Raw genomic sequence first — 14,592 nt, forward strand, 5'->3', positions numbered from 1 at the left:
AGGATTTCTATGGCAGTATTTCTAACTCTATCTTGGCAGCTGCCATTATTTATTAATAATGATATTCATTTGTCTTAAAGCTCTTAGCCTCTTGACTTAACTGGGGACTCAACTAGTCCTCTTAACTAAGACTACTAAAGAATCGCACCAGCCTCAGACCTATCAGACCCTAAAACTAAGCCCACATTTTAACATTCTGAAGCTCTTCTCAGGCAACAGACATGAAGCTAAGGGCCACGTGTTGATGGACTGCCTTCAAATCACAGGGTTTGAGACCACTTTTTAAGACCACTTTTAATACCACCCTTTTTAAGGGTTTTTAAGACCACTTTCCTTGAGAATTTCTAAAACATTCTTACGTTCATTTTTGAAAAATGAGAGCTTTGGCATCATTCGGGTAAGCATAATGGACAGTGAGTTCCAAAACAGATAAGAGGGGGCCAGATCTACCGAAAAAATGACAGAACTAAAAAAAGAATGCCACAACTGCAGAAAAGAGGAGAACCAGTACCCCTAGAGAAAAAACTGGTGGTTAAAGGGGCTTCAATGAAGGAAAAAGAAATTGGGGTATAACAGATCATACAGCCCATTAGATTTCAGTAAATGGTTTGAAATAGTCAGTTAACCTTCTTAAGCCTACTGACTTTCTCTTCACCTTATCCTATTTTTACCTATGTGTCTCCTCTGCAAATTACTGTTCCTTTGCTGTATTGCTGGTATCACTAATGTAAACAACTTATACTGTAGTAGTTCAGAGAGGAACCATGGAGGGCACCACGTAAAGATTTTATTGTATTTATTAATAATATACTCACAATAAGACAGACTAAGAAATACTTTAAGTATTTTTAAGCAGCACATATTACATATATGTGTGGGGGGTGCTTTTAAAAATATTTACATAAAATCTCAGTGATGAACTTAAGAACCTAGACATAAATTGTGAGAAAATGACAGGCTTTTAATCATATAATATCACTTCACATAAATCAATACTATTACGTATTTCAAAATAAATTCCAGAGCACATTACTATCTAACGTATACTGATTTTGTAAATGGCTTTTGGAGCTTTAAAGAGCTTTAGGTTTTAAATCATCAAGATAACCTATTGGAACAATGATCTTTCCATTACATTTGTAAGCAAACTAAAAGAAACCTGAAATTCACATCATGAATTGAGCATATTATTACTTCTAAGAAACAATGAGAAATGTGCCTTCTCAACAACAAATGGATGGCCCAGTGGGCTTGTGGGAAATATCTCAGGAGCCTCCCTACTTGATAACAGCTCTGCCTGAAAGACCTGGATGGGTGGCAGGATCTTCTCTGTTGTTTTCCCAGAATTCACATTTTTAAAATAGGAATGATTAAACTTTTAGGAACTCGTTTGTCTGCAGAGTCAGCCAAAGGTACTTCTTGAAAAATTATGATCACAGCAAGTTTTGGAAACATCCTGCCCCACCTTAGCCCAAAGTAAAGGGAAAACAAAATTCTTAAGACACTTTTGTCCAATACCCTAATTTTAAAGATAGGATACCAAGGCCCTCATAAAAATCGATATTGGAAACTTTGTTTTATGTATACCATTCACTCCACCACAGTGGCGGTAGTCAGAGAAAAATCCTGATAGAAAACCATTTTCAACTTATTCTTATTGATTTCTTTCTTGTGGAAATAAGACAATGCTTCTGCCAAACTGTTAATGTTGTGTAAAAAATTTTCTGGAGACTTTCCAATGCTGAAATTCCTAATGACTGTCAGGTCGGCATTGTAAACATTTAAATGATTTCTTTACTATATGTCTTGTTTTCTGTTTGTGTGAGCCTGACAATTTTTTCCCTTATAACTCGGAATTTTTTGAATGGGTACACAGCCTAAAAATAAGGTGAAAAGACAAGTATTTTTTTTAACATTTGATAAAAGCTCACACACAAAAAATTTTAGATCTGTTGAGAATAATCTGAAATAAATTTTTACATTTGTTATTCAAAAAAATTAGACATGTCTTCTCTACCATTAAAAATTTTTAAGTTGGCTTGTTTGTGAACGGACATATTTAGAGAGTAACAAAGCATCTGATGATCTCCTTGTGTTTAAATTTAACTGATAAATCTAAGGAAATCAGAGTAAACATAAATTGTGTGTGTGTGTGTGTGTGTGTGTGTGTGTGTGTGTGTATTTCTGCTTTTCTGTCAGAGGTGCTCATTGGTTAATCAATTATAGCTGTAGGGACACTGAGGAATGGGGGTAGGGAGTTTTGATGAAGAATTTTTTTGTTAAATATGTAATTATAAATAATATAAATACATGTAGCAAATCGGGAAAAGAATTTTAAAATCACTTGGAATCCTATCAACCAGAGATCTCCAATATTAATATTTCAAGTAATATCACAGCCTTCCATCAGTTAATGCTCAAAATCTATTTTTTCAGTCCTTACAAAATATTTTTAGCTTATAATACTACCATGTTCAGACCATGGGTTGAGGAAGGAATATTTGAATGCTTCTGGAGGCAAGGCAGGTAAGAGAGTATGGTGACCAGGTTGGGAATTTTGGCAAAATAGAGAGTGAAAACCTCTTCAGAAGTGGGCACATTTAGGAATGTGTAATATTTCATGCGTATTGCCAACCACTGCAGCCTCTACAGTAGAAACATGTCTGGAGTGGGGGTGGGAATAAGCGATGTCTTGGTATTCTCAACATGTTACCAGACAAGAGGTTCAGGTTCTGTTAGGAGAAGGACCTAAGGATGGTCTAAAACATTTAACACACCAGACGACACCAGGTTTCCATGATACCTTTCATGAGTTGAGTGTAGTTGAAGGCTTCCAACCATTTCATCCATCCTTTTAAAAAATATAAGCCAATATTTTAAAATAAAAAAGAAATAAAAGGTTTCTTTTCAGTGTGTTATGCTTATATTCCAACTTTGAAACACTATAATTGGGGGTAGGAAGGGCAGTAATGGTACTTAATCCTGTAGATTATCTGAGGGATGGAAACACATTAACAATCATTCCATGTGTTCCTGGCAATAGTGGAGGAAGGAGTGTCTCCTGTCTAGGAACCCAGCATACTAGTTCTAGAAATACCATTCAAGTAACTGCCTATCCATAGGTAAAACAACAACAACAAAAAAACCCTGTCCATTGGTACATATTTGTAGCAGGTGCACAGTAACCTATATAGACAATAAAAATTATATTAGTAAGTTAACAAAATCGAAGTGAAAACATTCAGAGACCAGAACAAACCCCAGTGCAGGCTCATAGAGCCGGGGAGCTCCAATAAATGGTTTCTCTGCACCTGTCTTCACTACCCTGTGAAATATAGCAGTGGATATCATCCACCATGCATGACCGTTGCTGACATGTTACATGTGCAGCACATACAATCGATTCTCAATAAAATGTAAGACGTTATTTGATGAGTCACCATTAACTAAAAGTTAGCCCAAGAATATTTGGTTTTAAGAAAAATACTAGAAGATTAGTTCTGAAAGCTGAAAAACAAATTTCAGCATCTAGTTCATTTCAAGATGTTTATTTATTAGAACAGCAAAAGCTGGAATTTCAAAGGGGGTGGGAATTGACCGCATACTTATGATGGCTGCATTTTATTATATGTAAATTACTTCAATAAAATTTATTTCATCCAAAAAGTTTGTGAATTCCCCTAAAACTGTAAAATTCCATTATCTTCCAAAGTCAGGTGATGCGTCCAAGGTTACAAACCATGCCAGAATACCAGCTTTGAATTTACCACCACACGACCTACTGAGAAAACTTTAGAAATATGATGATGAAAAGTGTATTTAATCCCTACTGAGGGCACAAACACACTTATTCCTTGATAGTTCATAATTCACTTTTTATCATCACTATTTGTGATTTCTCAAAAAGTAAGCTGGTAGAGAATGCAATGCAATGAAATGGCAATGTGGCCATAGTATCTTAACTTTAGGGGAAAAAAAAGTTGATTATATAACTGAATGATTCAACTTTTGTAAAAACATACATATGAGAAGAAATTTTTGAAGGTACCTACTAGATTATTAACATAGGTTAACTCTGAGAGGTGGATTATAGATGATTTGTTTTTTCTTCTTCGTTTGTTAGCTTGTCTGTATTTTTAAATGAAAAAAGTGAACAAGTATTAATTCTACAATAATTTTTAAATAAATTAAAATATTACAACTAGAGATCACTGTGATTAGAGTGGAAATTACAAGTTGTCTGAGTTTGTGTAAACCAGAGGTTATAAAATCAGGAGATCCTCAGACAAGTTTAAATTAGCTCTTTATTGACAGATTTCTAGTTTTTCTTGAAAAGTCTTAAGACCTGAGAGCACTGGACTAGAACCATTAGCTCGCCCAGCACAGCCGCTGCCCACTTCAGATGAACTCTTCATTCTCCAATTTGCCAAAATATAAGCATTCGTTTTCCACCTGTGGTCTAAACAGTACAGCATTATAAGCCAGGAACATTCCACAGGGGCTGAAATACAGCACTTGAAATTTAGCTGATCCCAATTTTCTTTACATTTTAAAAAGTGTGTTTGTGTACGTATGTGCATGCATACACACACACTAACTGCTAGACTGTTAGACTGAAATGGCAAAACATTACTTGAAATGTACTAGATACATCTGGCTAGTAGAATTATGTGACTTTTCTTTTTCATGCTTTTGTGTTTTTCAGATTTTCTGGAAGGAATATATCATTTATAAGTAGGAAAAGTTTAGGAAAACCATTTTTTTTGGCTTATATCTCCTACCCCATTTCTCAATCTCTATAGATGCAATACATGAACCAATGGGAATCTATGACAGAAAGATAGTAATAGCTACAGACAGACAGACACACATACATATATATACGCAGAATTTATGTTTAAGCACCCTGATTCCCGTGGGCTTTGTCATGTAACTTTAAACCTGAACAGTTCCCCTCATGCATTTTTATCTGTAAATAAGTCCATTCACAAAACAGCAGACTTAAAAAAATGTTTAGTAGAGAAGACATGAGTATTTATTTTTACTAAGAACAACTACAACTAGTTATGATGTAACAGAATTCATTTCAGATTATTTCTGATTGAACTAAATTGGTATAGAGTGGACTTCCATCAAGCATGAAAAAGATTGGTGTTTTCCCCTTATTTGAAGGCTGTGGATCTCTTCAAAAAAGTCCAAGTTTTGAGGGGAAAAAGAACTGTCAGGCTCTTAAACAAATACCAAACAAGCCATAGGAAAGAAATCATTTAAATGTTCACACTAATGACCTGGCTGGCTTAGGAATTATAAGCACTGGAAAGACTGCAGAAAATTCCTTTACACAAGTGGTTTGGCAAAGTGTTGCTTTGGTTTCGCAAGGAAGAAATCAGTAAGAGCAAACTTGAAACAGTTTTCTTTCTCGGTGTGGGGGGGGAGGGGAATTGTCATAATCTGCAAGTATTTTTTTCCATCCTTTTTAGGCCTCAAAGAAAATTACAAAGACTTTTTGGCTCTGTCATGTATACTGAATTTTTGGAAATCAATGAAATTCTAAAATTTATTTTTAAGGAACTTCTGAAAAAAAGAAAGCTATTCATCAGTTTGGGATGGAAAGGAGCTGTTTTCACCTTTTAAGCATCTAGTGATATATTAAGACAACAAATGATTTGCACGCTACAAACTACTTTATGATAAAAAATCCTCTATCATTTAACTAGGAAGAAACATGGCCATATCCTTACCTAAAGACTGGTAGAGCTCTGTCATTTTAGGATGGTCCCAGCAAGTTGTTTGGGTCTCGTGGCTAAAACATAAAATACAAAAAGAGACTTTAGAATTTATAATGGGTAGTAGAGAAAAGGAGGGAAACAAAAGCCTGCTTTGCTTTTTAATCAGTTGGCATCCTTACTTCAAAGGACTTCCATTGTGTAGCAGAATGTTTATCTTACAAGCAGAGAAGCCCCTACCTTTGCTTTCAAAGATAAAGGCAAAATGAACGTTATTTAGTAACCAGAGTTTGTTTTTCGTATGCACCCACAAGCCAGTTGAACTCCTTTTATAATAAAATGACCTCATTACATAATTAATAATAAAAAATCAGGATTTCTTCACCTGTCCAATGCGGAACATTCAGAAAGGACAATGACAAGTGTTATTCAACTCTGTCAAAGTGATACTGGACATTAGTTCAATACATAAACCACCTCACTTCTCCTTTGCTTTTCCTGCCCCTGACGTGTTTCTATTACTCCTTCTTTTCCATATACAGATCTTCTATCCATGATAGCTGTATTTCATTTCAGCTCAAGGTATATCCATTGCCCAACTAACGTATCATACCTTCCCTCATCCTATTACTTGTTGAATATCTTTTTAAATAGGTACTCTACACACCACTGCACCTTTTCCTACATTTACTTGGGCCTGAATGAAGCATTCACAGCTCTCTTCCATTTCTTGGAGTTTAGCAAAGTGTGGTTGCCGGCTATCAGCTCCTGCCATAAAAAGAACAAAACACCCTTGTTCCTATTCCAATTACATGAATAAACCTGGGAGAGATAACTACATATACTTTTCCTTACTTTGGCCCATCTACATAAATCACCATAGCATCATATTTCCACTTTTCGGGGATTACATGACGGGCTTTGATACAGTAAAACACAGCCATGAATGATTATTTTGGTACTCATACTCAGAGCCTAGTCATCATCTTTGGGGGAAGGGTGACGAAGGAGAGGAGAGAAATAGCTTACATGTAGACACTTCAAGGGGAGCAGACAGCACAGAGGCCATACAGAGAAAGGAGTTTGGGGAGGCAACAATGTCAAGTAACCTTAGCATAAGTTTCAAATCCTAGGACTGGACTCTGGCTCTGCGCCCTACTAGCTGTGAAATTTGGGGCAAGCCTGCTCGCCTGGGGAGTTAAAGGATTAGTTGATATAGGTTAAGTGACTGGCACCTGGTCAGTGTATTGTGTGATCCCCACCAGTGCCCACTAACAGCAAAACTTTTATTTACTGATTAAAATATAAGTAAGTCAGCCAAGCCTAAGACCCTTCATTGAGAGCAAAACCAATGCTCAATGTAATTTACCTCTGTTAAAAAAAAAATAAACACAAAGGAGAAACATTTATTGTTGTTTGATAAATACGACGTGATCGTAATGTCACAAAAACATGTGGAAATTCCCTAAACTGTACAATTTCAAAGACCAGCCCTCAGATATTTCCCATTTGGTGATTAAACAGTAAAGGCTACTGAAAGAAATTTACAAGATAATGTTTACTAGCAAAGGGCTGTTTTCGTCTCTTCCAAACATGCTCATTTCTGCTTTACTTTTCCGCAGAGACAATTCCACAGAGACAATTCACATTTGAGGAATGCGACAGGGGCTTCTCAGGCATTGGAATGTACCAGAGTGATATCCAAGTCTTTAAAGAACAAGAAGAACAGAAGATGCAGTCCATGCTTTTAGGGGGTTTTAGGAAGCCCCATGACCAAGCTGGTTTCTGATCTAGAGAAGGGGTGGGCGGGCCAGGTACTTTATATGCACAGCACAAGGAGGCTGCAGCTTGCAGCTTCATGGAAAAAGTGTTGCTTGTTCTCAAGCATTTTTTAGCTTGGAAAGTGTCTGTGTACCAATTGTGTACACAAGTGCCCAGCAAGGAAAGGCTACCTTCTACTGAGACCACCCTGCATTTAAGTCTCCGCCATTTCCAAAGGCCATGCATATGCGAGCACCAGGGTGGGAGGAAGGGAGAAGGGGGGGGGAAGCACATATGTCCACACGTACAGGCCCTTATTACACACACTATGTAATAGTAGCGTTCCATCTCCACGACACATGGGAAGACTGTAGCATCTTCAATGGATGGGCAGAAAAATATCTGAATCAGCTGATAAACCTAACCAGGCAAAGAGAGCCATTCTGAAAAGCCACCATCCAATGGACTTCAAATCTGAGGAACATGAGCAAGAAATAACTTGCAGCAAATGCAATTCTAAAAGAAAAGAGAAACTTGCATTCAAGTGACAGGAGAATCCCACATAGAGAGAATGAGAGTTTCATGTAGCTCCCTTTCTAAAAAAAAAACCAAACAAAGAAAAGTCTCATGACTATTGATATCCTTATATTTCTACTTTTAAGGAATTTATTCCAGTGGTTAAAAATTATGAGAAGGATTTTAGAAAAAAGATAGAAGAAATTCTAAGTCCTGACTTCTATCCCCCACTTCCTATGTTACCAGATACCAGTCCTTTCTAGGTATTCATTGTCCCAAGTACCTATGATTCTGGGTGACTTGAATAACCTAGATAAATGACCTCAAACCAACCCAAAAGCCAATCTTCTTTTACCTTCTTCCCCTCCAACACACAAACCTTTTATTTTTAAGCAATGCAAAGTAACTAGGAAAACAGATTTCTATTTCACCTTTGCAGCCTTAGTTTCATTTCAATTGCAAACCAGTATCAAGCAAAAGAAGTGAGCACAAGTGGAAAGAAAAGAATAAAGGGTGTGACTAAGCCTCAAAACTAGAAAAAACATCTTTTAATCATTTAATGCTGAAAACGACTGGCAACATAGCTGAAATGACTTCAGATTTTTTTGATAACTGTATGATGAACCAAATATTCACTTCACTGTATGTGGGTATTTTCATTCTGTGGTGAAGTCAAAACCCTAGTGAGACATTATTAAACCCCTAAAATAGACAGGAAAGATGAATATGAACAGGATGAACTGCTAAACATAAATCTGCATAACTCATATCTCTATCCTACCTTACAGGACAAACCGTTTATTTTATTGTTTGTGACAAATATAGATTTTACAGCTCTATTTATTACTCTATCTTCAAAAACAGTAGAGAATTCTCAGTAACTCCATGAGAGAAGCAGCTTGGGTTTACCTGGAATATACAGACAATGCTGTGCTGGGGAGGTGGTGGTTGAAGGGTGGGTGGTACTATTTTTGGTAACTGTCTCTTTTTTGCACTTCACTTTTCATATCGGAAACACACTCCCCATATACCATGCCCAACCAAAAAAGAAATTCTGAAACCTGTTCACATGTTAGTGGGTACATGTTTGGATCAAAATTCTGCATGTACATTAACACAGAGAACAGCTTCCTAAATAATCCTTAAAACACTCTTTCAATCTTTAAAATATGTTACTGATTTTGACCCTGCTGGTTCCAAAGTCTGGCATCATATAAACCTCTCCAAACAGCCTTCAAACTGATTCCCTCCCCCCTTTTTTTAAAATGTGTACAAACTACAATTTGTAAATCTCTTCTTTTCCCTTTTAGTTGAGGGCCTGACAGGAGCTGGTACAAATTAAAATAACAAAAGACCCCGGCAACATCTACTTGTCAATAATAAGAAATTAAAGCATTACTCTACTGAGCCTAGGGCTGACCTAATTTCCTACCATACAATTTAAATTTTCTCTCACCTTCTTTAGTTTCAAGTAGTGTGCAAGGTTATTATAACCGCCTCAGAGCTGTTCCTGCTGTCAGTGCTGGAATAATCAGACTTATTGAATTGCTTTTTTAGTTTCTTAAAAACAAACATTAAACACTTATAGAAAGTAACAAATTTCTATGCTCTTGCCGGGAAAATGGCAGTTGCCTAATTAAAATAAGATTTCTTCTGCCACCAGTGTTATTTGGTACTGAAAATATTCCAAACAGTTGCCTAAAAAAAAAAATCTTTCCATTACTTCCCAGGGGAGAAACTAATCGCTATGCGGAGATATAAAAAGGTAGCATTCTCTTGCGATTTGCAGAGGATTAGAGTTTGGCTTCCTATATAATGTGGAGCCCATTGATCCACACACACAAAATCATTTCCTTTTAATCTGGGGATCTGACTTGTTCTAGAGGAACCTTGGCATTTGCATTCTGAATGTTGAACTTGGCTTGCATTGCTGGAATACTGGCAGGGTGGGAATGGGAAAATTTATTTCAAAGTTTCTGCTACTGTGGGGAGGGGGTTTAGAGGGGGTGTCAATCAAAGCCATCAGAAATCCTATTCTAGTCCCATTTTTTTTTACCCTGGGCTATTGAGCATTTTATTCTGCTTGGCTCCAGCCAGGGCAGATGATTGCCTCGGTGACTGTTCCAGCTGTTACTTGTCCTTGTTCTATTTGCTTTTTAGGGCTTAATTCCCACCCACCCTCAACTTTGGCCAAAGCAATTTCACTTCAGGGTCGTGTCCAATCCAAGATCAAACAATGATGACTGAAAGCAATTCCACAGTGATCAAGGGTCAGAGACCTTTCATATAACCGTGTTGTTTCATCTGCTCTTCCAGCTTCTCCAAGAGCAACTCTATCTTCCAAAGAAGGGATTTTGGCACAAAGAAATAAAAGAAAATCTAGGCAAAAGAAAAAAGGTGATGAGGGGTGACAAGGAGAGGTGACAGGGATAAAGAAGCAGAGAGACCAGAAAGAGCTTGTTGGCCAAGGAAGTATGTAGATTTCACTTAAAGACTTTGGTTCGCCACTTAAATCAGATGGATTTTTTTTCATGTTAAAGCATTTTATAATTAATAATATGTCTCCCTCAGGCAACTAAACCTCTTCGTTTTAGGCTTTGAACTTGGCAAATTTAACTGAGATTAACAAAGTGTCCTGCCCTTTTCACTGCCACGATCGGCTCGGGAATGACAAACTTTGCTTTAAGACGAGCACCGACACCTGGAGAAATGCGAGAGAAAGACACGCAGAAATGCCTCCACACTCAAACCCAGAAGGCAATAAATAAATAAATAAACCTGTATCCTCTGTGTCAAATCTTTAACTTCTAGCCTTTAAATTGCTTTTATTCCTCTCCTGATTTCTGCGAGTCTTGGGCAGGAGACGAATACAGTAGAAAATGCAGCTAGGGAAATGTCAGTTGGAATCCTCGGAAGAAATCAGGCAGAAAGTTGACCTTTTGGCACTTGCAGTGCAATGGAAGGTAGAGCTGCGCGCACCCCTTTCTTCTGCGAGGTCGAGCGACGATTTGGGAACAGCCTGTCTGGCTCATGTCCACACAGACAGCCCAGAAAGGAGCAAAAAGCTCCAGCGGCCCCAATCCCAGCGTAGGGACCGCGCCTGTCCCCTCTGGGTATGGTGAGAAATCAATTTTTTCTCTCTGAGGCCATCCCAAAGCCAGGGAAAGGGGGCTCCCCGCGAACCCGGCGCCGGGGGAAGCCCCGGGGGCGCACCTGCAGCGACGCCGGCAGGGAATCGCGGGGGAGGTTCCTCGACGCCCGCTGCCCCAAGCCCGGGGTCCAGCCGCCGTGCCTATCCAAGTTTTGACCGCCTGGGCTTGCCCCCAGCTCGTGCCACAAGTGCACGGACTGCGGCGATTCGAGGGGGCCGCGACGCACTTACCCTTTGAGCTGTTCCCTCATGGCTGCAAGGGCTCCGCGGTCGGGGGAGGGCGAGCGGAGGAGTGAGCTTCCCAGCGCCGCCGGGCTCCCGAAAGTCGAGCGCCGCCGCCGCCCAGGCTCGCAGCTGAAAGCACTGCGGAGGAGCCGGCGCGGGCTGGCTGGCAGGCGGCGGGGCGGGCGGGGAGGGGGCGCTGCGGGTAGACGGGGCGGGGCCGGGCCGGGCTCCGCCCCCGCCTAGCGACCTGGGAACCCGGACTCCCCGCGACCCTGCAGTCGGGGCTTTCCAGACAGAAAGGAAAAAGAACAGAGAAAGAAAGCCAGCGAGACAGAGGAGGTAAGGTAGTCCTTGGAACCTGGAAACCACACACCGTCCTGCTGGCACCCCCCTTTAAACCTCCAGCGAGACTACTTGTTGCCCAAATAAATGACCTAGGTGCAAATGACCTCATCGCAGATCATTAAGTGTGTGGGCTCAGTTTTCTTTTTAGAGAATGAAAGAGGAAAATCACAAGCATAATTCTACCCCTGTCGATTGAAGATGAAAGTGGCGAGGCTGTAACTAAACGGGCTTCTTAGGAAGCATTTATATGTGTATTTGGGTTGTAGCCGTGGTTCCTACGGCGTAGTCCTGGCCAGAAGGATCAGCATCTCCTGGGAACTTCTTAGAAATGAAAATTCCCGGGCCCCAGCCCAGACCTACTGAATCGCAAACTGAGCACGCTGAAGTTTGAGAATCACTGATATAGATAGACTTGAAATAAACCACCACCACCAGTGGCGTGGCAGTTTGGTCTTTCAGTATTCTTTTTGAGAAATCTCAAAGGGAAGCATTCCCAATGGAACATTTTATTGGAAAAGTTACAGGGCCTAGACAGTTCAAATATTTCTAATCTTCGAGTTCGCAATATGATGATACAGGTTAACTATGCAAAATTATTCCAAGCTTGGAAATATTTTGAAAAGAAGAAAGTTTTTATTAGCACAAGAATTTTTCATAACCTTCACATATCTAACATAAGAGTCCAGAGTATCTTATGATAAACTCCCCTAGTGGTTTCATTGTCTCTCTTTGTCCATTTATTTTGTTGGCCTGCTTTTCTTTTTATCTTTTAACCATTTCAGTTTCAATCGCTCTTCTGGTTGATTCATTCCACCTCAGTTTAGAGTTTAAAACGCGCTCCCGTTTTTCTTTTTAAATATCCCCCCTTTTTTTTTGCTCAACATTTTCCCTGTAGAATGTTCAAGCTGAAATGACTCTAGACATCAGTCTCCCTTTATTGTCTGCTACAGCGTGGCACAAGAGACAAAAAATAAAGTATATGAACAAAAGGGGGGGTGCCAAATTTCTTCACTATCCTGACAAACCAAATAAAAATATAAACAGTATCACCAAAGATATGCGAGTGTAGGTATGACTATTAAAGCAAATATAGCACTTCTGGCATTTTCGCCTGATAAACTGAGGCTTATTAGTGCTGTCTTAAGCAATTTTGAACCAGTGAATTGTGGAGGCACCTACTATCTCCATCTGAGGGGAGGTCCACTAGGTTTCGCTTCGGGTCAGGTTGTCCTTTACTTTCAGTGTAGATTCTAGGTCTGCCCCTGTCTTTGACTGGAGGAGGATTAGTGTTCTGTGATGAGGAAGTAGTGGCCTTTACAATCTGTCAGTTATATAATCTCCGTGTCACTGTAGCAAATCATTTAAATATTGTTTATGTTTATTTCAATGAAAGACACAAACTTCACAGCATGGACATTTGTAAATATTAGAAATTGATCAAGTAAAGGTATACAACACCTGTACAATGAGTTGTATTGCATTCTCTTCCCTTCTTGTTTTGTTTGTTTGTTTGTTTTACACTTTTACCTGCTCGAGATTCAGGAGTTCTGATATGTTTCCCTAAAATATAAATGTTTGTCCATTTTCTCAGTGTATAACTAGGCAACTACTAAGAACACTTCATTAAAAAAAAGAATGGAAAATAAGAAATCACTATTCAGATTTTTTTTCTTAAATTTGACAGATGGCAATCCTCAAAAATACATCTTTAAGTTATTTTTTAAACTAGAGTTATACGCACTTAAAGACTTGTTCCCAAATCTTGATGTAGTTTTAGAAATTAAATATTGAAAGTATTATTAAGAAACAACATTGGCATCACAGTGACTTTTGTTATCAATTTCAGTTAGATCATGAATTTTGCTTTTTAGGGAAAGACTAAGAAGAGAACATAATTTATATATCTTTGTTTTGTATGTAGATTATATAGTGATGCCATGTATACTAATACATTAATTACTTATTTACAATATCCCTTATTATTATTATGTTACTATTACTATATTGACGTGAGCCACAGATATGAAAAGAGTATGAGGGTTCTGCCACCAGAGAAAACTTGAAATCTTGCCTCCATTCTCCCCTCCAGCTCTCTTCTCTACTCTCCCTGTACTCCAAGAGGATGGACCTCTGTGGATTGCACCCATCAGGCTCTCTTGCCTTTTGGCTCTTCTTTGTTTTCAGTCAATGGAAGGCAATGATGAAAGAAAGGCTTATAGCATGAGATGATAGGGCGGAAGGAGAAAGCTTTTTGAGTATTTATTCTCCAAGTTCCTTTCTGTTGGCCTTGAGGCTGGTAGTACCTGAGTTCCTTTACCTGCAGCCACAAGTCTTGTTGGACAGTCATTTTTACAGTATCAACATTCTCCAGGTGCCTTAAACCATTTCCTTCCCCTTGTCCTTGCTCTTTCACTTACCCTGCTCAGATTTTTGTAAATAGCCTTTTCATTACACTCTCTTCAAATACCATTTTTGAATGTACCATCTGTTTTTCTTAGGACCCTGACCAAACAGGGACCCATCCGGTCAAAACCACCCTCTGAGGCACTAGACTGGATGCTGAGTGTGGACCACTGAGGGTGGAGAAAGGTAACTTCACCTGTTGGAGCTGAAAAGGAGACCCAGCTCATTCACTGGACAGATAGGTATTTCTAGAATCCTCCTCTGTAGGCCCAAAAGGAGATTCTGGCTTTGGGGGATGAAGGCAAGTCAACAATTATGAATGGAGATAACAGCAGGAGTGTAGGTGAAGAGGCCACAAGCGGCTTCTTCCCAAGAGTTCAGTGCCGTCCTTGGTCTTTGGGAGAAAATGTCAGGATAGAGATTAGAGAGGTGGCCAAATTGAGAAGAACTTAGTGTGATGATCTA

At 39.1% G+C, this 14,592-nt stretch overlaps 1 protein-coding gene across 14 annotated transcripts in view; it reads right to left on the bottom strand.

Annotated features, from left to right (window-relative positions):
- Positions 1-14,592, bottom strand: part of DMD (dystrophin) — a 2,254,165-nt gene that overhangs the window by 132,091 nt on the left and 2,107,482 nt on the right. For 10 of the 14 annotated variants that reach the window (XM_036227209.1, XM_036227208.1, XM_036227211.1 and 7 more), the window contains one exon: positions 5,742-5,803. In XM_036227209.1, the coding sequence (XP_036083102.1) occupies positions 5,742-5,803 (62 nt within the window). Of the gene's footprint in view, positions 1-5,741; positions 5,804-11,385; positions 11,521-14,592 lie in introns of those variants that run through there. The other 4 variants (XM_036227218.1, XM_036227217.1, XM_016132668.2 and 1 more) reach the window with 2 other exon arrangements.

Source organism: Rousettus aegyptiacus, unplaced genomic scaffold, assembly GCF_014176215.1.
Source record: "Rousettus aegyptiacus isolate mRouAeg1 unplaced genomic scaffold, mRouAeg1.p scaffold_m13_p_9, whole genome shotgun sequence".
In the NCBI taxonomy this organism is placed as follows: Eukaryota; Metazoa; Chordata; class Mammalia; order Chiroptera; family Pteropodidae; genus Rousettus; species Rousettus aegyptiacus.